The 25000-nt window shown below is 42.0% G+C and overlaps 1 protein-coding gene across 1 annotated transcript in view; it reads right to left on the reverse strand.

Moving 5' to 3' along the window:
* agap1 (ArfGAP with GTPase domain, ankyrin repeat and PH domain 1) overlaps window positions 1-25000 on the reverse strand; it is a 98794-nt gene that overhangs the window by 30673 nt on the left and 43121 nt on the right. The window contains exons 10-13 of the mRNA XM_062414451.1: window positions 16004-16108; window positions 10355-10523; window positions 8562-8729; window positions 5183-5344 (exon numbers count right to left, since the gene is read on the reverse strand). Coding sequence (XP_062270435.1) covers window positions 5183-5344; window positions 8562-8729; window positions 10355-10523; window positions 16004-16108 — 604 coding nt within the window. The remainder of the gene's footprint in view (window positions 1-5182; window positions 5345-8561; window positions 8730-10354; window positions 10524-16003; window positions 16109-25000) is intronic.

Consider the following 25000-nt stretch of genomic DNA (forward strand, 5'->3'; position numbering starts at 1 on the left):
GCCTGTAATGGGAATTCTTATTATTCATCTTCTCTGATACAAATGAGCAACTATGTCATATGATTAGTTGTATGTGTGTGTCATAATCTGCTGACTATGACACAACTTATGTTACATGAAATGCTGATTGAGTGAACATCATGTATGTTATAATCTACTGAATAATTATTTTCCTGATTGTACACACATTATGACTATTGTGCTTACATTGTTCTGATGGTAGAACAAGCTCATCCTTTCATAAGATAATGTATTATATATAATCTGATCATTTCCTCTGCTCTGGGCTCACTCATCTCAACGCTTGAGACAGCAAGGAGTCTGTCTGCAGACGACTGAATAAACTATCAGAAAGACAACAAATGAGTTTGTGCTCCTTGATATAAAATTGCCAGAACAAGCCTTAAGCCTCCACATGTGAATTATTATTATTAGTATTAAATATGTTTAAAATTCACCAAGAAAACTAAAAAAAGAAAAGAAAGACAGAGCTGCATTATATGTTTAAAATGAGCCAGAAACACTTTAAACTGTTTCCTTCTTTTCTTTAAACTTTACCCCAAATTCAAAACCCCTGAAGTGAAAATGGAAGATCACAAAGGTTTTAATGTTGGCACTAAGTGTATTTTATTATTTTAACCTTTATTTCTATTATATTTAGACTTTTATACTATTGAATTGTGATGAAATGACTGCAGTATAATATTAGCATCCTTTAGAAAAGCAGCAGATTATAAAATGATAAAAGCTAAAAGACAGAAGACAGTTAAACGTCTCCAGTTGTCAGGTGTCCTCCGACCACCACCTGGCCTCTGCCTCCACACTGCTCCTCTTTGTTTCCCACCTGCTGCCCCCCCCCCCCTCCACACACACACACTAAACCCCCCTCCTCCTCCGCTGACCCAAATTGACCCTGTGATTGGCGAGCGGTCCCATCGTCCTAAATTAACCTCGACTTTAAAAGGAATTCACGCTCACAATGAGAGACAGCGGCGGCGTGCTGCAGGTGCACCGCCGAGCCCTGTGTGTGTGTGTGTGTGATATGATAGGGTCATTAAATCAGCACACACACACACACACACTTGTCAGACCTGTTGTGAGGAGTCGGAGCCGGTCGACGAATCAAAGCCGGCGTTTCTCAAACACACACACAAAAAATCAGGAATGTGCTCGGCGGTGATCCTGCTGCTACCTGTGTGAGGCCACTTCAAATATCTGAAGCCCTCTGTGTGTGTGTGTGTGTGTGTGTGTGTGTGTGTGTGTGTGTGTGTGTGTGTGTGTGTGTGTGTGTGTGAAGGCATTTGGACTCGGCGGGTCGACTTTCAAAGGTCTCGGATGGAGGGAGGGAATCAAACGGCGGCTCGTTAATGAGAACTGATGTTGGTTCACCTGGATTCACGCAGGTGTGTGTGTGTAGGTGTGTGTGTGTGTGTATGTAGGTGTGTGTGTGTGTGTGTGTGTGTGTGTGTGAGATACACTGAAGGATGAAGACAAATATGCGACTATCACTTCATCTTCTGGTTGTTTTAATCTCTAATAAATATATAAATATAACCTCATAGTGATGTCGTCTGTCGCCTGTTTACAGATGTTTTAATGTCTGATACTTTCACTGATTCACAAACATGTTGTAAACAAGCAAATGAATCAAACAAATCAATAAAATAACCCTGATCAGTGGGAATCAACTAAAATAGTTTTTCTTCATCAGAGATTTTACTGCAAACAAGCAGATTAAAGACTCAGAGGATGTGAAACCATCTTTCTCTCATATTTTATCTCTCTATTGATGAATTGATAATGGAAATAATCGTTGGGGTCACATCAGCATGTAAAGAGGCGAAATTTGGTGAAGAAATCAATTCAAAGCAATAAAATAACCGTGATCAGCGGGGATAGAAACAACTAAAAAGGGAAGATTTGCTGTTTTTCTTTATCATACGACAAAAAAAGAATTGATATCTGTAGTGTTTTTACTGTAAACAAGCGGATAAATTAATCAAATCAATAAAATAACCGTGATCAGCGGGGATAGAAACAACAAAAATGTGGAGATTTTCTATTTCTTTTGTTAAAACACAAAATAAATCTGATTTCTTTTACTGCAAACAAGCAGATTACAGACAGAGAGGAAGTGAAACCATCTTTCTCTCATATTTTATCTCTATTGATGAATTGATAATGAAAATAATCGTTAGCTGCAGCAGCTCTACCTGCCATTACAGCAGACTGAGCTGGATTCAGTGAGTGTGTGTGTGTGTGTGTGTGTGTGTGTGAGTGTGTGTGTGTGTGTGTGTATGTGTGTGAGTGTGTGTGTGTGTGTGTGTGCGTGTGTGTGGTCCTACCTGGGGGAGCTCGGCCACAGAGGGCGGTTCCCCCTCATGAATTACTCTGAGCCTGGCTGTGACACAGAGATACTTCACCCGCCCGCCCCGGCGTGACAGGCGGCGAGCCGGCGGCCGGCCGAGCGCGCTCAGTGCTTAATGGCTAAATTGGGAAGACTGTTACTAATCGCTTATTGAATAATGAAAGTGACACAGCTGATAAAAGATTTCAATACGGTGGATTATTTATAATATTTCACTTAAGCCTCTCCGGCTGACTAATAGGGGGGCGAGTCGGGGGCTCGGGGAGCGTCTGACAACCAGCCCGACTCAAAGTGTTTGATAATAAAATGGTCAGAGAGAGAAAAGACGAGTAACTACAGCCGGTCCTGATGAGGATGACGCTTAATCGTTTCAGCTCAGACGATACGTGATTGGTGCAGAGGAGAGAGAGGAGGAAGAGGAGGAGGATGGAGAAAGGAAAATGTGAGGAAGACAAAAGGATGTGAGAGAGAGAGGAAAGGAAAAGAGAAAACAAAGAGGAGATGGAGAGCAGGAGAGATGGAGGGAGATGATCTGTCACTCAGACAGCCGCTTGCTTTGTCAGCTGCTTGATGTGTTTGGTGATGGAGAGACGAACATTACACATCTGCTGCTGCTCCCACATCTGTTCATCCAGACTGAGACTGAAGCTGGAGACGTTGTGTTAGCTCCAGTTTGATGTGAGATAAAGGAGAAGAACTCTGAGAGAGATGTGATATAAAACATCTAAACATCTAAACACACCTGAACTGAGATATGAGCTCCTAGTGTTTAGTAGGAATCTGACGGGGTCATTTTAAAGCTTTTATGTCCAAATAAAAGCTTCAAGTACAAGAAATAAAGATGTTAAAATGCTTTCTTTCTTTAAGCTTACTGCAGGATATCAGACACCATCATACTGGGCTTGTCTTTTACGTTTCGTCTACTGAACAGCGGCACGAAAAAGACGAAATCACCTCCTTCAAATGTCACCACGGCCTGTTTTTTTTTATTCAATAAACTTCAATAAAGCAGAAACTAAAATTTCCCTCCAAAGTTTAGAGAGTGATGTGACAAAACATGTAAACACACCTCAAACTGAGACTTGAGCTCGTATCATTAAGACCTGATGTTTAGCAGGAATCTGTCAAGAAGCAAAACTTTACGAAGATCAACTTTTATATCTAAATAAAAGCTTCAAATACAAGAATTAAAGGTGTTGTTTCTTATTTTCCTGAAGGATATCACATGAAAGAGACGACCTCACCTCTATGTTTTTGGAAGTAAACAAGTGTGCCCTGGCCAGGCTCACTTAAGGTGGACCGACCCTTTTAAGGTGGACCACCTATTCTCATTGTAGTGACAATCTCAGCTGATGTGTGTGTGAACTATTTAACTCATTAAATCTCTTTTTTAATGAGCATCACACTCATAAAAATGACAATAATATCGTTTATCGCAATTCTTTCTGTGAGAATATATCGTCCAATAAGAGACGTGATAGTGACAGACCTAGCTGAGCATCCTAATGACTTAAAGCTGATGACTACGCTCCTTTATCTTTGATCTTCAGAGGTTTGTTCGGGATCGAAGCGTCGACCAAGCGGCTGAAGCTTATATTACAAACTGATTCACAGAAGAAGAAGAGGAAGAGGAAGAGGAGGGTGAAGGGATGAAGGGCTGACAGAATGGAGAGAAGATGGAGAGATCCTTCGCTCTGATTGGAGGTCGGGAGTCTCAGACGATCACATGACTGCGTTTCCCAACCCTGGTCTCCATAACAACATTAACTTTATTATCTTAATAATTAAACTTCCTGTTTCACTTTATAACAAACTGTTGATTTATAATCTGTAATTAAACATCATTTAACACTGTTTGCTGAATGTTACATTAAGTATTTTCTGTATTTTATTGAAGAGAAAAGAAACATATTTTATTTAAAGTAGGAGGTGAAACTTATAATAATAATAATAATAATGCAGAAAGTGAAATTTAAAGTTTGTTACGTAGAAATGAATAACTATTTGGAAGCAAAGTTTGTAGTATTTGGAAGTACTTAAATATATAAAACAGATTAGAAGATTGTTACATTCATTTGGAGGCTTTTAGAAATAAACAAACAAACAAACAAACAGATATAAGCATGTTTTTGAGTTAATCTGAAGTAATATCTGAAGTATTAAGATGAATATTCCTCATTAGATGTATTTTAAATATTAAAGTATTTACATATTTTGAAGTGTATTGTGATATTTGGCAGGTATCTGGTGTATGTATGAGTATACAGATGTTAGTTAACAGATGTTTTAAAGTATTGAAGCATATAGAAGATATTTGTAGTATAGATAATAGGAAGTATAAACACACATTTATATGTATTTAGTTAATTGGAAGAAATATTTGAAAGTATTAATAATGATATACCTCAATAAATGTATCATAAATATAAAATATAAACATTATATAAAGATATTTGGTGAATTTACACGTATACAGATGTTAGTTACATATTTACATACACATAGAAGTTAATAGATATTTATAAACTATATATATATAGTACTATATAGTTTGGTAGGTATTTGGTGTATGTATGAGTTTACAGATGTTAGTTAACAGATGTTTAAACATATAGAAGTTATTATTAGTAATTAGTTAAGTATACAGATATTAGGAAGTATATATACAGGTGTTAAAGTATTTGTATATTTGCACACAGATGTAAAATATTAAAGTATGCAGACATTTGGAGGTAAATATATATTTTAGTATTGGTATGTTGTTTGGGACCCAGGTGGGGAAAGTGTGAGGCGAGGGGGGGGAGATGGCGTTACCTTCCGCAGTACCAGAGAGGCCGTCGGCTTTGAAGTTGCTGGTGCTCTTCTTCCTCCGGTGCTTCTTACGGTTGGCGTGAGGCGACGGCGGAGGCTCCATCTTGGGACTGGTGGTGCTGGAGATGCTGGGACTGGAACACAGAGAGTCTCCCAGACCTGTATCTGTGGAAACACACATCAGGAAACATCCACGTCAGTCTACAGGCTTTAAGACAAAGAAGATAATTAAGCTGCAGTTTCTACGATTAGTGAGGAAACACTGCTGAGACATTCCTCCCAGTTTAAGCCTTAAAGCAGGAGGTTAAACATGAGGCCCGTGGGCCAGAACCGGCCTGCTGAGGGGTCCAATCCAGCCCACCTTCCTTCCTTCTATCTTTTTAATGATGATCCTCCCTTCCTTCCTTCTTTTCCTTCCTTTCCTTCCTTCCTTCCCTCTTGTCTTCTTTTCCTTCCTTCCCTCTTTTAAAAACAGTAAATTCTCAATAAAACACCATATCAACTAGTTTGGCATGATCTTACATTATAACTTTATATTAAATAAAGGTAATGGAATACAATTGTTCTAAATATTACATTTACTCTGAGGAATCATTCTTTTGTGGTTACACCATTTGACATTTTCAGGAGCATTCAGTCTTACTTTTGGTAAAAAATGGTGCAAATGTCATTTCAAATGATATAAAACCAACAAAAATACTAAATGTACATTTTAACAAACCTGATGCTGCTTTTATAATTCATTTTATAAATTGCTCATCTTTGCTGACTCTTATTTGTAACTGACCCTTTGAATCAAACACAGAGAATCAAACAGAAACTGGTAAAGCAGAGCTAGTATCTGGATTAAACTCTGCTGCTGCAGGGTCTACGCAGGTCTGTGGGTCGGGGCTCGAAGAGGAAGGAGGGAGGAGGGATGAGTGAGGCTATGAGAAGAAGGAGTGCAGTCTCTCTCTCTCTTTTTCTTCTTGCCCTCCACTCTTCACGGCGGCCGCTGACAGCTGTGACTAGCGGCGGAATAAAATAACATTCAGCTTCCATCAATATCAGAGCGCAGCGGCCGCGCTGACATGAGCACGGTGTGTGTGTGTGTGTGTGAGGATGTAGATGGAAACACACACACACACACACACACACACACACACACACACACACACACACACACACACACACACACACACACACACACACACACACACACACACACACACACACACACACACTGCTCTGTGGCCGCTCCTTCCGCCGCGTCCCCAAACGGCAGACAGCCCCAAGGACGGCCATAACTTATTTTACAATCGTTTAGTCTCAGCTCAAGTGGAAAATGTGACAACTTATCTCTGCTGACAAGATGCCATCCCCGAGCGCGCAATTAACCGCCGTGGATTAACGGCCCTCCCATCTGCAAGCCGCGCTCCATCCACGTCAAACACCCCCATCCCCCCCCTCCACCACCTCCCTCACCCCGAGACTCAAGACTTCCTCCTCTTCCCCTCTGTTGTCTCCTTTGGGCTTTCCCTCCCTCTCTCCCTCTCTCTCTCATCCCTCCCTCTCTCCTTCCCTCCATCATCGACAGCTGACCACATGTGAGATTACAGATTACAGATTAATGAATTCAACCTTTTCATAGATGAACTTTTTCCCAACCTGCACTTTAACTCTCCTGTTGTCCTCAAGTCAGATTTGACCCATTTGAACCCTTTACATAATATCCTTACATTTAAAAGCTGTAAAAACACCTTATAAACATTTATATTAGCCTGACTTTTCATAATGTGAACCACTGTATACGAAAATGGAAATAAAATTACTCTTATTTGTTGTGTGCAGCTGATGCACATTTTTATATACAGTACTGTGCTAAAGTCTTAGGCCACCACCAACATACAAACAGAGAATACAGGACATATGTACATACAATTTAACATGAATTATTAAATATGATTATTAATTAAGGTTTCACTTCATTTAGGTTATAGAGAGGTTACTTTATCCTGTAGAAGCTGTTTTAATGCTGCACACACGTTGTTTAAAGGTTTTGATTGAGTGAATAAATGATGACGTAACAGGAAGCAGGTGATTTAATAAGCAGCGCTGGATAGGCTGCGTGTCTGTAATAACTGAAACAGGACGGCTGCTGTTTGTCCGTCACGCTCGCCACCAACAGGATGTGATGTCACGTTTTCATCACGTTTAAATTTGAGAAACATTTGGATAAAAACCCGACCGATGACTCTCTGATGTCTCCTAACACATTCAGATTTGACGTGTTGAGCTGCTGCTGTGAGAAAAATGAGCTGTCCTTATATAAACTGTGTGTGTGTGTGTGTGTGTGTGTGTGTGTGTGTGTGTGTGTGTGTGTGTGTGTGTTTGTGTGTGTGTGTGTGTGTGTTTGTGTGTGTGTGTGTGTGCGTGGCCCCTGGGAGACCATTGAAAGCATTTCACAGCTTTAAACGTTATTTGAGGAGGGCCGCCGGGTGAAAAACACTGACGACAGAGCTGTCCGTCAAGCTTATCGTCACGGCAACGCACGCAGCCTGACAGCTGTCAGTCTTAGCGTCTCGCTGCGTGTGTGTGTGTGTGTGTGTGACAGTCTTGGATAAGGTAACACTCATGTCAGACACACACACACACACACACACACAGACACACACACAGACACACAGACACACACACACACACACACACACACACACACACACACACACACACACAGAGACACACGAGACACACAGAGACACACACACACACACACACACACACACACACACAAACAGAGAGACACACGAGACACACACACACTAAAGGCAGCATTAGAGGTCTGGCAGGTGGATCAATGGGGAGACAAATGATAGGCTCCCCCGCGGAGCTCCGCAACAAGGCCCTCTGAGCCACCAGCAAGCTCCCTGTGGCGGAGCTGCGTGTGTGGACCCGATCTGCAGGAGGCAGCCGCACAGCTGCACTTCTCACTTTTAATCAATAGATCAGGATCAATCAGCCGGGAGGAGATCACAGTGAAGATCATCAGAGGTAGAAATATATGATTCTCATATAAATATATGAATAACATTATCTTAACACACACACACAGTAATATGCTGCAGCATGGGGACCAAATGCACTTTTTTACTGTTTGTAGAGTCTTTGGGAAAAAGAAAGTATGAACAGTTTGTCATTTTTCACTCAGTATTTGTAATGACTAATCCTGCAGTCATAAACTCATCCAATCTAAACTAAAGGGACCAGTTACCTCCTGCCATCATATTAAACCAGACGTTTTAACATCACCCAGACACAGAGACAAACGGTTTCATGTTACAATTCATCACATTAACAGAAGATAATAGTAGATTTGAGCTTAAAGTACGGCGGCCATGTTTACCCGTGCTGACTCCAGAGTTGGCGATGACGGTGGCGTCGGTCCATTGGTCGGCGCTGGAGACGGAGTATGAGCGCTGGTGCATCCCCTCCACACCACCACGGCTGTTAAAGGACACCAGACTGACACCGCTCGCCATCTGAGACACTGACGAGCTGCTGGTCACCGAACCTGAGACAGGAAGTCAAGTTAAACTTAATGCTTATTTAGTCTTTAAAGGTTTAGTTATTACTGAGATGATCCTGAATATTCATCCCCAGATCAGCTGTTACCATCTCATCCTCTTTATGTGAAGTTTATCTGAGGATTCAGCGTCTGACATCTAGTTGATATCTGACACATTTACTCTGAGGGGAAGTACAATTAGTAGTACTTTATGTAGTAGTAGTAATACAAGTAGTGGTAGTTGTTATTATAGTAGTAGTACTAGTACTAGTAAAAGTAGTAGTAGTAGTGGTAGTATTACTAGTAGTAGTAGTAGTAGTAGTATTAACATCAGTAGTAGTAGTAGTAATAGTACTAGTAGTAACAGTAGTAGTAATAATATTAGTATCAGTAGTAGTAGTATTAACATCAGTAGTAGTAGTACTGTATAATATATATTAGCAGTCTCTCTACAGGAACACAGGAGGACCATAAAGGCGTTCCTCTCTTACACACCGCCTCCTTAAATCAAACCCTTGACTTAGTAAGAGGCTGCGTGGTCCAACAGCCGGGTGAATCATCCCTCTCTCCCTCCCTCCCTCACCCCTCCCTCACCCCTCCCTCCCTCACCCCTCCCTCACCCCTCCCTCCCTCATTCTCTCATTACAGCTCATTTCTTGGTGCTGGCTGAGTGGAGCCAGGACTCTGATTGCATTAATATTCATGACAATAATTAGTACATGGAGTACGGCTCACTGAATATTCATGCTATTAGCTCGGGCCTCCTGGATCCCTGTGAGTGTGTGTGTGTGTGTGTGTGTGTGTGAAGCAGTGTGTGTGTGTGTGTGTGTGTTTGATTTAAGCAGCCGCCTCCTAAGAGCTGCTTTTATGTGTGTGTGTGTGTGTGTGTGTGTGTGTGTGTGTGTGTGTGTGTGTGTGTGTGTGTGTGTGTGTGTGTGTGAGACACGCAGGAGCACTCGTGCCTCTCCGCCTTTTGTTTTACGACGTCTTCCTTCAGGTGACGAGAAGCGTTTCCAAACCCTAACATCATCTCTGTGTGTGTGTGTGTGTATGTGTGTGTGTGATATTCAAGGCTGCTCTGATGCTGATGCTTTTTTTCATTGTTAATTTACCTCTTTTGTTTCCCCATTCGACCTTTAGTGATTCAGAGTAAGAAGCTTTGTGATGCAGTAATTATCGTCTCATTAATGAATCGCAGCTCTGTGATGTTTTTATTCATATTTATAATAATAACCTGACGTAGGGACAAAACTAAATGTGCAAATATCTGTGTAATATGTTGCTGTGTCAATGTGTTGATTGATTTTGCTCTCTGTGTATGAACTACAGTTCCCATAATGCTTTGCTGTGGGCTACAACTTGAGCCTCATTATGTTTTTAGATGATTTTTAGCCCATTAAACTGTAACAGGAAGCATCTTTTATTTAGGTTTATTTGTGACGATATCCTGAGGTCTAAAAATATGTGTTTTATGTCTCTGTGTGTGTGTGTGTGTGTGTGTTTGTGTGTGTTTGTGTAGATTTGACTGATTATGACTCACAAAAAAAATTTAGACAAAAGTTGTGTAGTAGACGCAAACATCTGGAATAAGGAAGCAGCTGCAGGACAACACTGTGTCCCTTCAGTCTCACCTGCATTCTGTCCCAGCTGCAGGCTGCTCATGTCCTTGGTCAGGCCGTTGGTTTTGGGGCTCGGCATGGCGGCGCAGGTGGAGACGGCTCGCGGCGGCCGTTTCCCCGGAACCTTCACCGTAGTCCTCAGCAGGTCGATCTCTTTACCGTGCACGTTCTGCATGTAGTCCTGACAGAGGAGAGAGGAGAGAGGAGAGGACAGAGGAGAGAGGACAGAGGACAGAGGAGAGAGGAGAGAGGAGAGAGGAGAGGAGATGAGAGAGGAGAGAGGAGAGAGGAGAGAGGAGAGGAGATGAGAGAGGAGAGAGGAGAGAGGAGAGAGGACAGAGGAGAGAGGAGAGAGGGATGAGGAGAGAGGACAGAGGACAGAGGACAGAGGAGAGAGGAGAGAGGAGAGAGGACAGAAGAGAGAGGAGAGGAGATGAGAGAGGAGATGAGAGAGGAGAGAGGACAGAGGACAGAGGAGAGAGGAGAGAGGAGAGAGGACAGAAGAGAGAGGAGAGGAGATGAGAGAGGAGATGAGAGAGGAGAGAGGAGAGAGGACAGAGGAGGGAGGAGAGAGGACAGAGGACAGAGGAGAGAGGAGAGAGGACAGAGGAGAGAGGAGAGAGGGATAGAAAGACGAGTTAACGCACTGAACAGGTTAAGATTTATATAAAATGTATCAGTAAACGTTTAAACTGCTTTAAGAGTTTAACAAATGTGAGAAAATGTCAAATACAAAGTGTTTTAATTCAGAGATTTAAAGACATGAATGAATGAATCAGCTGCACACTGTTACTGTAAGAAGTATAAACGACTCTGCACCACAACATACTACTGACTTTAAATGCTATTCTTTTTATCTGACAGTCTTTCTATATTTATTGTATTTCCTGTATTTTAATGTAAATCTAGTCAATCAAGATTTCAGGACAACAATGTAATTCTAAGTTTATAGTTTATATCATATTAGAGCTGGATAAATCAAACTAAACAGAACTAAAGGGATCAGTGATGGAGCCCTGAGGAACTCCACAGACTAGAATACTGGATCTATAGATTTAAAGCAGATTAAAGCTGTTGTTTCATATATTTTAGTCTTTCTTGCTTTTTGCTCTTTTTTACATCATGATCCACAGAATCAGAATAATTCAGGACACGTTTAAACTAAATATTGACTTCATTTTAAACACTAATAAATGTGAAATATCACAGAAAGAGGAAACAAAGCAGATCAAATCTCACTTGTTGAAATGTCAGCACTTTATTTTCTTGTTTTTTTAACCAGACGTGACGATAAATCATTTAAATAAGAAAGAACAGAAGTAAGTAACAGGTTGTGTTTCCTGATCTCATCATCATGAGAGTGTGTTTCTCTGGTTTGAGAGGATTAATCCTCATAATGCAGCGGCTCAATCCTTCAATCATAAACACTCACAAAGCCGCACTAATCCCTTAAAGAGGCGGTGAAGTGGTCGACCACTCCGCCTCTGATTGGCTCCGCCTGTTTGCAGACACGCCCGAAACACGACACCCCCCCCCCTCTACCGCTGCCCCCCCCCCCGGCAACGAGCTCTCCTCTGGTCCGAACAGGCGGATCAGAGGAGAGAATGAAAAGACGAGCAGACGTGTTAATGATGGACGAGAGGCGCTTGTTAAATCCGCCCCCCCCTCTGAGGAGGGTGGAGTGGTGGCGCTGACCTGAGAGGAGCGGAGCTTTGTGTGAGGTCGGCTCCTCTTCAACATGAAGAGCAGAGGAGAAACAAAGCTCCTGCTGCTCTGCTGCTCTGCTGCTCTGCTGCCAGTGTTCATGTGCTCATGTGTTCATGTATTCATGTGTTCATGTATTCATGTATTCATGTGTTCATGTGTTCATGTGTTCATGTGTTCATGTATTCATGTGTTCATGTGTTCATGTATTCATGTGTTCATGTGTTCATGTATTCATGTGTTCATGTGTTCATGTGTTCATGTGTTCATGTATTCATGTGTTCATGTATTCATGTGTTCATGTGTTCATGTGTTCATGTATTCATGTGTTCATGTGTTCATGTGCTGCTGGTTCACACCTGAGAGACGTTTACTACTATATTCACTTTTAGACCTGAATTTTTTGTAAAGTGGCGACGAGAAGTGTTCAAGAAATGTTTTATAATTGGACGATATTTGTATAAAGTACAGACATACACTACACATAAAGGATGTTTCAGGGCCTTTTGAGAACAAGACGAGGTTATTTACATTTTTTTTTAAGTGAGAACATTTTTGGGGGATTAAAACTATTTGTATGAAGTCAACACATTTAGGACAGTCTGAATTTTTGGTAACATTTTAGTAAAGTCGGGACATTTTGAAAGGTGTGATATGTTAACAAGATGAGAATATTTTGAGTTTTTTTGAAAAGTAGGTTTTAATAATTGTAAAGATGATGTAATGTCAAGACTTTTTTGAAAAGTTAGGAATTTTTTTTGAAAGCAGCTCAATCCTTGAAATGAATATTATAGTATACATAGAAGTATAAATGAGTGTGTTTAAGAATGTGTGTTCATATGAAACATTTATAAAGGTTTCTAGCAAACACTTTCTTAATGTAACCCTTAACAAACACCCACGCTAACATCACCATACCTGTGAGGACCCTCAGTGATATAATGAACACTAACTCTCACCTCCACCTTAAATCTTCATTCTGAGAAAACCTTTAAAAGGAAGTGAGCACGAGATGAAATAACGTCCCTCACTCTTCATTTCTGAAACTCTAATTAGTCCTCACAAAGATGGAGAAGGAGCGCAAGAACACACTCTTAAACACGCACACATACACACACTCTCTCTCAGTGTTTCCCGCCTCCCTCTGGCAGCTCGGCTGACAAAAGGCCAATTCAAAGCCAAGTGCTCTCGACGGCGTCTTAACAAGCCACCGGAGAGCCCTCGAGCCAGGGGCCCGCTGGGTAAACCGTCCACCCACACACACACACAAATACACACACACACACATATACACACACCCACACACACACACACACACACATATACACACACACTCCTCTCCGACAGATTGACCGAGGTAATTGAGTCTCCATTTGCATCGGGGAGCTTTCATCATCGGCCTGAACGTCCACACCATGCAGCGGCGTCCAGGACGGATGTGTGTGTGTGTGTGTGTGTGTGTGTGTGTGTGGAGCAAACACACTGACAGCAGGTGGTGTTGGTGTGTGTGTGTGAATGTGAACATCGAGCGTTCACGGTGAAAAATGCGACATGAACAGAGAGGCGAATACTGCTGACACCGCCAAGGGAAACATGAATCTATACAGAGCGAGATCCCCCCCTTCCTCCTCCCCCCCCCCCCCCCTTCCTCCTCCCCCCCCCCTCTTCCTCCTCCTCCCAAAAAACAGGATCGATTGGATAAAAAGAGACGACGTGGGAGATAAAGGAGGAGAAGAAGAAGCAGCACTGCAGTCAGACAGGAAACATTAAGCAGGAAGTGATGAGAGAGAGAATAAATGGATAAAAGAGAGAGTGAAGGTGTCTCTACCACTTTCTATCTTATACTGAATATTAAGAGTTTGATGGTTTTTCATAACTGATAAAATGATTTAATGTTCATTTTACAGCAAACATATTTAAACATTCTACTTTCACATGATTCAATGTGAAGATTTGTTGTTTTTTAATCTTCTACATCAACATATTTACTTATTTCCGTATTTTTCTGACATGTTATAACATCTGCAGCTTTAATTCTGATATAAACAAATATTCAGCTTTAATAATAATAATCACTTAGTAGCTTCCAGAGCTTTTAATCACAGCCCATGATCTTCACTCAACACACAGATCATCATCATATCTATATCTCTACTACACTATTTAGTTAATGATGTAAATGTAATAATGAGTTCAGGGTGAACAGGTGAGGTCAGAGCGCTCACATTAAATCACATCTTTAACTTTCACTCTCTCACAAATCCTCTTTTTTCACTTTGAGACCATTTCAAACACTCAGAATCACAGAGAGACCATTAATTACTGTTTCTCTCTCTCTCTCTGTCTCTCTGTCTCTCTGTGTTTCTCTCTCTCCCTCTCTCTCTCTCTCTGTCTCTTTCTCTCTGTCTTTCTCTCTCTCTCCCTCCCCCCCTCTCTCTATCTCTCTGTCTCTCTCTCTCTCTGTCTCCCTCTCTCTCTCTGTCTCTCTCTTTCTCTCTCTCTCTCTGTGTGTTTCTCTCTCTCTCTCTCTCTCTCTGTGTTTCTCTCTCTCTCTCTCTCTCTGTGTTTCTCTCTCTCTCTCTCTCTGTGTGTTTCTCTCTCTCTCTCTCTCTGTGTGTTTCTCTCTCTCTCTCTCTTTCTCTCTCTCTCTTTCTCTCTCTCTCTTTCTCTCTCTCTCTGTGTTTCTCCCTCTCTCTGTATTTTTTTGGCCTGATCTTCTCCTTCCCTTCAGAGGAGAGACTTTTCTTGCCAATTAGGTTGCATCTATTGCCATCCACTTAATTAGCGGCATTAATGTGATTTCTTTTGCACATAGTCGACCAATTAGTGGAGCTGATTGAGTTTCATTCGATTAGCCTCCGCAAACACGCTAATTGACGCTCTCGAGCTGCAGATGCAACACGCTCAGGATAAAAACCGGCTTTTTGGTGCTGGAGGGGTTTGTGTGTGTGTGTGTGTGTGTGAGTGAGTGTGTGTTGATGTGTTAAGTGATGAGTTTTAACACTAATTTACTGCCTCAGCTGCTCTGATGTGTGATGGACGTGTGCAGTTTGGTGAAAACGTCTCAGTGTAAAGAGTCTCAGACCAGCTGCATGCTGGGACTTTAACACTCCTCCATCTATCTATCCATCTATCTATCTATATGTGTATCTATCTATCCATCTATCTATCTATATGTGTATCTATCTATCCATCTATCTATCTATATGTGTATCTATCTATCCATCTATCTATCTATATGTGTATCTATCTATCCATCTATCTATCTATCTATCTATCTATCTATATGTGTATCTATCTATTTCTCTATCTCTTTTTTTTCTATATATCTCTCTATTTCTCTACCTATCTCCATCTTTCTATCTCTATGTCTATATCCCAGATATGAGTCGAGTGCAGCAGCGTCAATGTGAAGAGAGAGAGAGAAATTCAGTCAGAGTCGGGAGGGAAAGAAAAAGAGAGTGTGTGTGTGTGTGTGTGTGTGTGTGTGTGTGTGTGTGTGTGTGTGTGTGTGTGTGTGTGTGTGTGAGATAATAAAGCGGCGTCAGGGCAGGATATTGTGCCAACAGGGCAGAGAGCCGGGGCAATTAGCAGAGACATTACAGCTGATATTCACATCATCAACGCCGACGTGGGCAAACAGATGACGAGTCCTAATTAATACACAAGCCATCAACACTGTGTGAGTGTGTGTGTGTGACAGAGTGTGTGTGTGTGTGTGTGAGAGTGTGAGAGTGTGTGTTATGGCCAAGCACTTTCTAAAAATCACACACACACAGAAAGATGAAGAGCAGCAGATAGATGGAGGTCAGAGTGGTGCTGGCAGAGAGAGCGCTGGAGTCTGAAAAGCAATCAGAGAGGGCTTGTAATGAGTGTGAGTGTGTGTGTGTGTGTGTGTGTGTGTGTGTGTGTGTGTGTGTGTGTGTGTGTGTGTCTGTGTGTGTGTGTGTGTCTTACATGCAGGCTGGGATGGTAGGTGAGCAGCCCGTTGTCACACAGAGTCACATACTTCTTCTTCCACTCCTTGTTGAGGGATTTGCCGCTCCTCTTCAGCAGCATGCCCTGAAGAGAGGAAACAACATGTTAATATTCTTACACTCTATATTACATTACATTATTATATTTGTGCAAGAAAAGGAGATGTAAAGACAAAGAAACGCTGTCAGCATCAAACCAGAAGTGCAGAAAGACGGATTATGAACAGATGAGTGAAGGGAAGTAAGTGATGCAGCAGATTATTAACATTACAAACATTTGATTTCATGTTTAAAACCTCTAAAACATCTGAAGCTCAGTTTGTTTTTTTATTTTTTATTTATACAAATGTATTGTACTGAAATAAACTAAAGTAAGAAAAAGAAGAAGAGAAAAAAACGATAAAAACAAGATCAAAATCTCTGCAGTTTTTCTGTTAACATTTATATATTTAATTTAATATATTTTGTACTTTTTGTGAACACCTTAATAAAGCAGCTGTGATTTATTTAAACATGTCAGAGCTGCAACTAAATATTATTTTCACTATTAATTAATCTCCCAATTAAGTTTCACTATTAATCAGCCTGACAAATGTCAGAAAACACAAAATAAAGTCTCATTTTGTCCAATAAACAATAGTCAGTTTATAACAATATTTTAATGTTTCATATCTTTACATGAAAAATTACTTAAGAGATGAATTTTAAAAAGGTTTAATACAAATGTATAACATGATGGAGACAGACTCTATTCCATTATTATTCATTAATAGAAATATATACTGTAAATAAGTGATGATGTCATAGATCAGTGGACAGGTGAAGGTGTTTCAGATTCTACACACTGACTCTAAATGATTCTGATTCCTCTCAGAGTCTTTGTGTCTGAGGAGGAAAGATAACGAGATAACGAGCTTTCAGCCGAGAAGACGAATAAAACAACAACAACCACACAAACATTTAACATCACAGCAGAGACGGAAAAGAGACGGAAGATGGAGGAGAGAAATCAGCAGTTATTTAATTGTCTGAGTCTTTTTCTACAGGCCTGTTAACATCCCTCTCTCTCTCTCTCTCTCTCTCTCTCTCTCTCTCTCCCTCTCTCTCTCCCTCTCTCTCTCTCTCCTACGCACATCAGCTGCGGCTGACTGAGCGTTTAGGCCGCCCGCCCGCCGCACGCCCACACTTCATTTGAGCCGGATTCATTAGGTGAGAGAGAGAGAGCAAGAAGGTCACACAGAGAGAGAGAAAAAAGAGCGAGAGAGATCACAAAAAAGACAAAAAGAGAGGAAAGAGAGAGAGAGAAAGGAGGTGTGTGTGTGTGTGTGTGTGTGAGTGTGTGTGTGTGTGTGTGTGGCGGCGGGGGATAAAACTGTCCGCTGATTAGCAATTACAGCCGTGCTGCCACGCGTGTCACTTCACTGGACCTCTACAACATTAACACTCCGACAGAGGATATTAATAGAGTCCAGCCGTGAAGGAAGGAGGGAAGGAGGGAGGGAGGGAGGGAGGAAGGAGGGAGAGGCACTACAGCAGCAGAGGGGTAAAGAGGAGGAGGTGAGATGGACAGATCCGGCTCTGATGGACAGAAGCCTGCGACCGCTCAGCTTTGATTAAGGCGGTCGGTGGTGGTGGTGGCGGGCCGCGGGGTGACCCTCCATTCGGCGTAATTGGCATTGACACGACGCAAAGAAGGAAGGAAGGAAGGAAGGAAGGAAGGAAGGAAGGAAGGAAGGAAGGAAGGAAGGAAGGAAGGAAAGAAGGAAGGATTGTGACAGAGAGCGGGGCTGATGAAGGAGGAGATGGAGAGCTGTGACAGTAAACGTCTCAAAATGTCTCAATAAAAGATCAAAGAAACATCTGAAAACACGTTCAGAGGGAAATGAGGTGAAATGAAAGATGTAATAAAGTTCAGACTGAAACAAGTGATTCATTTCAGTATTGATTACAGCTGATTATTAAAGGAATCATGGTGAAAAACGCCTCTGGAGCTCAAACTGATGTCCAAAATTCAGAAAACCTTCAATCAACTAAATTATAAAACCAAGAAAAGCAGAAAAATCTCACATTTAAGAACCTGGAACCATCAAATCTGTATTATTGGATGAATTTATCAAAATAGCTGCTGATTAATCGACTAATCATGGTGAAAAACGCCTCTACAGCTCAAACTGATGTCATTACATTTTTCATTCTTGTCCAAAATCTGAAAAACCTTCATTGTATTTAGCTATAAAACCAACAAAAATATCACTTTTAAGAACCTGGAACCATCAAATCTTTGTATTATTTGCTATAAAAAAGACTTAACGATGAATTAATGATGAAACTCTACGTATATATTAGTATAAGTGAGAGTAACAGCTGATCTCTCAAGTGTGGGATCACTCCAAACACTTGAGCTCCATCAGTGAAACAGAGCAGTGTATCTATATATATGTATAAGTGTGTGTGTGTGTGTGTGTGTGTGTGTGTGTGTGTGTGTGTGTGTGTGTGTGTGTGTGTGTGTGTGTGTGTGTGTCTGGAACAACAGGGGTTCCCCACGGTGCGCTAAACGCGACTTGACGAGCTTCCTGCTGCTCTGAAGTGAAAGCTGCCGGCAGCCGTGCAGCTGTCAGGCCAGCTGATCATCCATTACTGCCTGTTAGTGAGCGAGGAGCCGCAACACGTTCACACACACACACACACACACACACACACACACACACAGACACACACACAGGACTCGTGGGACTTTATCAGTTTTAATCAATTAATCAGATAATTTTCGGGCGACTCTGCAGAGACGACGCTGAGCTGAAATCATCACAGAGACGAGTCATGTGATCTGAGCTCCACATGTGGAACAATATGTGTTCTTCTTATCACAATATTTACTCCACTTTTATACCTTTAGGTAATATATTTTATGTTTTTATAAGCGAGAAACACAAAATAGGATGTTAGTTAAAAGCATTCATGCAGCTCTACACTTTAAAGGTTTCCATTTGTCTCAATATCTCAATATTTTGTACAATTTAATAGCTTTAGTATTATATTCCACATCTTTTATAAACCAAAGAGACAAAATAAAGAGGTTAGTTATTAGTATTCATGCAGCTCTACATTTTAAAGTTTTGTTTTGTCTGAGTATTTTAAGGTTTTGTCCACTTTTTTTGTTTTACATCTTTTATAAGACAAAAAGACAAAATAAGAGATTGATTATTAGTATTCATGCAGTTTGACACCTCAGAGGTTTCATTTAGTCCACTTTCATACCTTCATTCAATGTTTTACGGTTTAAAAACACCTTTTCAAACTAAGAATTGGTCAAAAAGCCCAAAAGAAAAAGCTTATGAATGTCCTCATTAAGGTTTTATAAAACTAGAATACACTTTTGTAGAAGATGAAACTAACAGAAGAGACTAAAGAAGAAGAAGACGAGGATGATGAGGATGATGAGGAGACGTTTGGATGTGTGAAGGATCTGGACGGTCGCTCTCTCAACACCTCAGGCCCCAAAAACTCAACTGAACCGAGCGCTGAGACAATATTTCTTTCACTTTTCCATCCAAACCTGGTATTTGGGGAAGAAGAAGGAGAGGAGACGTCAGCGAATTAATTTCAACCATCCATCGCGAGGATGACAAGCGATCAGTTTGCACGAGACGAAGGCTAATTGAACGCCGCGTCGAACCCTCCTGATGGGTAATATCTTTCATTATTCACCTCCTCCGGCTCCGTGACACACAGACGTCGCCTCTTATTTTACCTTCGGGATGGGAGGAGGAGGATGGAGGGATGAGGAGGGCATGACAGCTCACAAGGTCTCCACATGGGGAAAATAGATGTGAGGAGATAAATACACGGTCAGATATACTCTCTGCTGCAGCGAGGCACTTCTCCGCCCCGCTGAAGTATGGAGGGGGGAGTGCTTAGGAAAAGGTCGCGAGATGATGAAGTCATTTGTTAGGCATCCCAAAACGTCCGAGGGGCGAAAAGGAAAAGAGAGGAGAGGTTTGTTTGATTCTTCATTTATAATAAAGATAATAAATAAAGAATTAATGTTGTGTTCAGGAGTCAAAAGAAAGGAAAGAAACACAAATAAGAGACTTTTAAAAAAGATAGAAAAGATAGTTCTAGATGATTAAATAAAAGATTTCAGTCCTGTGGATACTCTGTCTCTCTTCTTTCATGCTGAGACACTTCTTGCCTGGGTGAAGTATTGTAGTGTAGTGCTTAAGAAAAGGTCGCTAGCTGGAGGGAAGCTAGGAGATGAAGTCATTCCTGAGACATACCGAAAATATCTAACCGTCTCCCGCAGGCTGAAAAGCCCCCGAGGACGTCTGATTAAAGACCACCGCAGTCACATGTCACACACGTTAAGATGTTTTAGAGGAGAGGAATACGATGAGAAGAGAACAAAAGAGAGAAAGAACGAGAAAGGTTACGCTAGAAAATATGAAACTTTCTCTTTCTTCTTGGAAAGTTTGTGACAAAAACGTTAAAAATGACAAAAACTAAATGTAACAATCAGCTTTCATTGCTGGGAAAGAATCCGTCTGATAAAGGTTTGTTTCCTTCTTTTCTTCCTTCCTATCCTTCCATCTGTCCTTCCTCCCTTACTTCTGTCCTTCTTCCTTCTGTCCTTCCTTCCATCCTTTCTTCCTTCCTTCTGTCCTTCTTCACTTCTTTCCTTTCTTCCCTCATTCTGTCCTTCCTCCCTATGCTTCTTTATGTCCTCCCTTTCTTCCCTCCTTCCTTCCATTTGTCCTTCCTTCCTTCCCACCTTCCTTCATCTGTTTTTCTTTCTTCTTGTAAAGTTTGTGGATTTTACGACACGGTAAAATCCTTAAAAAAAAAAAAGACAAAAACTAAACGTAACACAATCAGCTTTCATTGTGCAAAGCTGTGAAAGAACCTGTCTGATAAAGGTTTGTTTCCTCCTCCCTTCCATCCTTCCATCTATCCATTTTTCCTTCCTTCCTTCCTTGCTTCCATCTATCCATCCATCCTTCATTCCTTCTTCTTTTCCTTCCTTGCTTCTTGTTTTCTTTCCTTCCTGATTGCTGTGAAAGAACCCGTCTGATAAAGGTTTGTTTCCTCCTTTCTTCCTTCTGTCCTTCCTCCCTTCCTTCCTTCCCTCCTTTTTGTTTTCTTTCCTTCCTGATTGCTGTGAAAGAACCCGTCTGATAAAGGAACTTTTCCCTGAGGTTTGTTTCCTCGTGGAGCTTCTATTGATACACACTAATCTATTCTCTAATCACTCCATCATTCCCTTATTTTCCTCAGACAATGGACTCTCCTCTGGCCTCCTGAAGGCGCTGACAGCAGATCTCACAGCAGATAGCACTGAGCCTCTATCTGTGGACCAACCCTCCAGAGAGCCGGATGATCTCCTAAAAGGGGGCCGGGGCCTCTTTTTTTTTTGTTCTTCGACATCCCCGGAGAGCAGGAGGCTAAATTAGAGGTGTCACCCACCCCTCCTTTACAGACAGTAGAGTAGGAGGAGGGTGACGAGGAGGAGGAGGGTGACAGCGAGGTGAGAGGGAAGCCGGACGCTCTCCCTTTTCGTCTATCGGCCATCTGATCCGGCCTGAGCAGCGATCGCAGGTCATCCATCATCCTCTCAGACAGAGGAGATAATCTGCTGCTGTGTGACTCACTCCAGGTAAACATCAGCACAGAGCCTGATTACCTCCTGCTGAAGTCCCAAATACACAATCGCCACAATTTATATTTGAAGGAACTAACAAAGAGTGATTTAGTAATAAATAAAGATCATCATGAAGCTCTTCTTTAACATTAACTTCCTGTGATCCTGCGTCTTCATATGGGGACGTTACGTTTTAATACTTCATTCTGCTTCACTTTGACCTGTTGACCTCATTCGTACGCGTCTTTGTGCCACCTAGTGGTCGCAAAAGCACATTACATCAATCAGTGTAAAACCCAGGTGGTAGCATCTTGGCCGAGTCGATCAAAAGTGGACCAGGAACAAAACCTCATCACATTTATGGTTGACACTTGTTTATTTCTGCTTAATAACGTTTGTAGTTTGATACAGATTTGATTAATTTTAACAACAAGCTACGAAGCTGCTAATCAGGACGTACTTGTTTGTGGACGTTGGGACTTTATTATCGTGCAAAGAGAAGGTGTAAATGTAAGGAGATAAATAGTTTTATACACTGGTGAATAGATTGTGTAATACAGTAAATAAAACCATTGTCCTCCATGTGAGGCTTGGTTGATGCTTAGTTTTTCAGGTCCTACTAATCCCAAATATCTAGGAGAGATTATAAATGCACACCAAGCAAAAGCTCAGGTCTCAGGAGGTTAAAGCCACCGACGGGTGAAGTGAATAACATTGATTATACGAGTTTAAGGATCTGAGCGACTTTGACGGGAGATGACGGGTCAGAGCTTCTCCAAAACGGTGATCAGTAACTATCAAACCTGGACCAAGTAAAGACAACTGATGAACCTGTGAAAAGGTCATTGGGTGTCCAAGACTCATTGATGCACAAGTGGAGTGAAGGCTAGACCATCTGTTTGATCCCTCAGAGGACCTGCTGGAGCTCAACCTGCTGAAAACCTTCATGCTGGCTGTGATAGACACACAGAGCATCACAGCTTGGTCAGAGAGTCCATGATGACCACTGTCCACCACTGAAAGCTCCTACAATGCATAAACACATGAGCAACAGAGCTGGACAATGGATCAAAGGAGGAAGGAGGTCTGGAGAAGAGAGGGCACTAGGATGCATTATGAGAAGAAGACAAGCAAGAGAGTTCTTGACGTTGATTTGAAGAAGGAAAAAAGGGCGAATTTAAAGATCTAGGAGGAGATAACGGGGTCAGAGCTTCTCCAAAACAGCAGATCTCATGAGGTCTTCCCAGTATGCAGAGGTCAGTATCTACAAAAAGGTTAAACACCCGATGATGAGATCAGCTGAGTACCGACTGGAGGTATCGCTGCTTTAGATTCAACTACAGGTCAAATATAGGCTGTTATGATATGTTAAAATGATGTTTTCTGGTTACTCAGCAAAGAAGTTTTCGTGGAAAGTTGCTCTTTTTTATTATATATTTGAATATTTCTGAACATTATCAGTGAAAGAGATTCCTCAACATTGAACCTTGAAATCTTGCACATGAATCTCTTGGTTTAATGCAGATCTGGATCCAGATGTGAGAGGATTTAATGAATGAAATATAAAGGACTGTACGGCCTCGTGGAGCTCTCCATCCTCTGAGTGATTCTCATCTACAGGATGATTTCTTTACATGTGACTCAGCTGATTAACGAGGGTAAAATACGTCATGTTTGAGGTAAACAGTAGAAAACTAAAGCTTCTACAAACAGGAAACAACACACGGACACTCGGCGGATTCGTCTCCACGACAAGGTCGGCGTTGATGAGGCAAGGACAGCGAAGGGCAGACCCGGGGGAGCAGGACGCACTCCAGATCAAATAAAACACCATCGAAGAAGAGGAGGGGGTTGAAGAGGAGCTGATTTATCTGATAAGAGTTCTGGGTAATTAATTAGAAACTCAATTATCCAAACCTTACTTCAGCAGTCTCAATTCATTAGCGGATAAAAAGCCTCGCCCCTCGCTCGCCTCCGACAGAGGAAGAAAGACGGGACGAGCTCGTCTTCCTCTGTCAGAGCCTCGGGTCACCGCTGGTCGCTTTTGTCCAGCTCATCATCAGACGAGTGTACACGACACACTCAAACCGACACACACACACACACACACTCAGCGTGAAACAACAAAGCGACCACAGGGACCCTTCGGAGCTCGGAGCGACTCCCCCGCGCCAAACAAAAAGTGGAGTGAGCGCTCCGTGGAGACGCTGAGGCGTAATGAGCACAATCTAAAAATGCTCTTTGATTGACGCCTGTGTTCCTTGTTTTAATTATTTCTCAAACTAAAAAGGGGAGCGACGTCCCTCCGACACGTCCTCCTCCTAACCCCCCCGCTCCACCCTCCACCCCCCCGAAAAATCTCATTTCCAGGGGTTAGTGTGCATGACAAAAATGTCATCATGGCCAAAATGGCTCCGAGCGGTGACAACCTTTCCCAGGGAAATGATATTTTTCCAATCCGGCAGAAGGCGGATCGTGTCACCCTCGTTAAAGCCTTGATAGCAGGTCTTTAATATTCACCGTCTTAATTAGGGCCACAGTTAATTTCATTAAATTCTTTGGCTGCTAAATGAAGCAGATTATGAGACATCTTTTATTGCGAAGCGTGAAATTACAGCCTGCCCGCTGCCAATGGCGGGGCGAAACTAATGAATTACAGGGTAAATAACACCCGAATTAACCATCCAATTTAACTCCTTACAAAGCGGCCGGGCGACGGGGGGGGACGAGTACACTTGTCAAAACCACCCAGCCCCACGCTCGTCTGATAACCCCCCCCAGAGCCAATTACAACTACAACACTAATCAGCTCCTCACTGGAAGAAGGAGAGGAAGGAGAAAGAGAGGAAGAAAGAGGAGAAGGAGAGTGAGGAGGAGAGGAAGAAGGAGAAGAGGAAGGAGGAGAGGAAGAAGGAGAAGAGGAAGGAGGAGACGAAGAGGAAGACGTCAAAAAGCTTTGAGACTTCTTAGATCAGGGGTGTCAAACATGCGGCCTGTGGGCCAGAACCGGCCCTCTGAGGGGTTGAATCCGGCCCACTTTCCTTCCTGTCTTCTTTGTCTTCCTTCCTCCCTTCCCTTCCATCTGTCCTTCCCATCCTCTCTTCCTTTCTTCCTTCATGTCTCCTTTTCCTTCCATTCTTCCTTCCTTCCTTCCTGTCTTCTCTTCCTTCCTGTCTTCTTTTCCTTCCATCCATCTTTCCTTCCTTCCTGAATTCTCTTTGTTCCTTTCTTCCATTTTTCCTTCCTTCCTTCCTTGACCCCCGCTGTTCTCAGAGTATCACAGTGTGACTCAGACAGGAAGTGTGGATCAGCTGATCTATTAAACGCTGCGTATTTAACGAA

The sequence above is a fragment of the Scomber scombrus genome, chromosome 24 (genome assembly GCF_963691925.1).
Source record: "Scomber scombrus chromosome 24, fScoSco1.1, whole genome shotgun sequence".
In the NCBI taxonomy this organism is placed as follows: domain Eukaryota; kingdom Metazoa; phylum Chordata; class Actinopteri; order Scombriformes; family Scombridae; genus Scomber; species Scomber scombrus.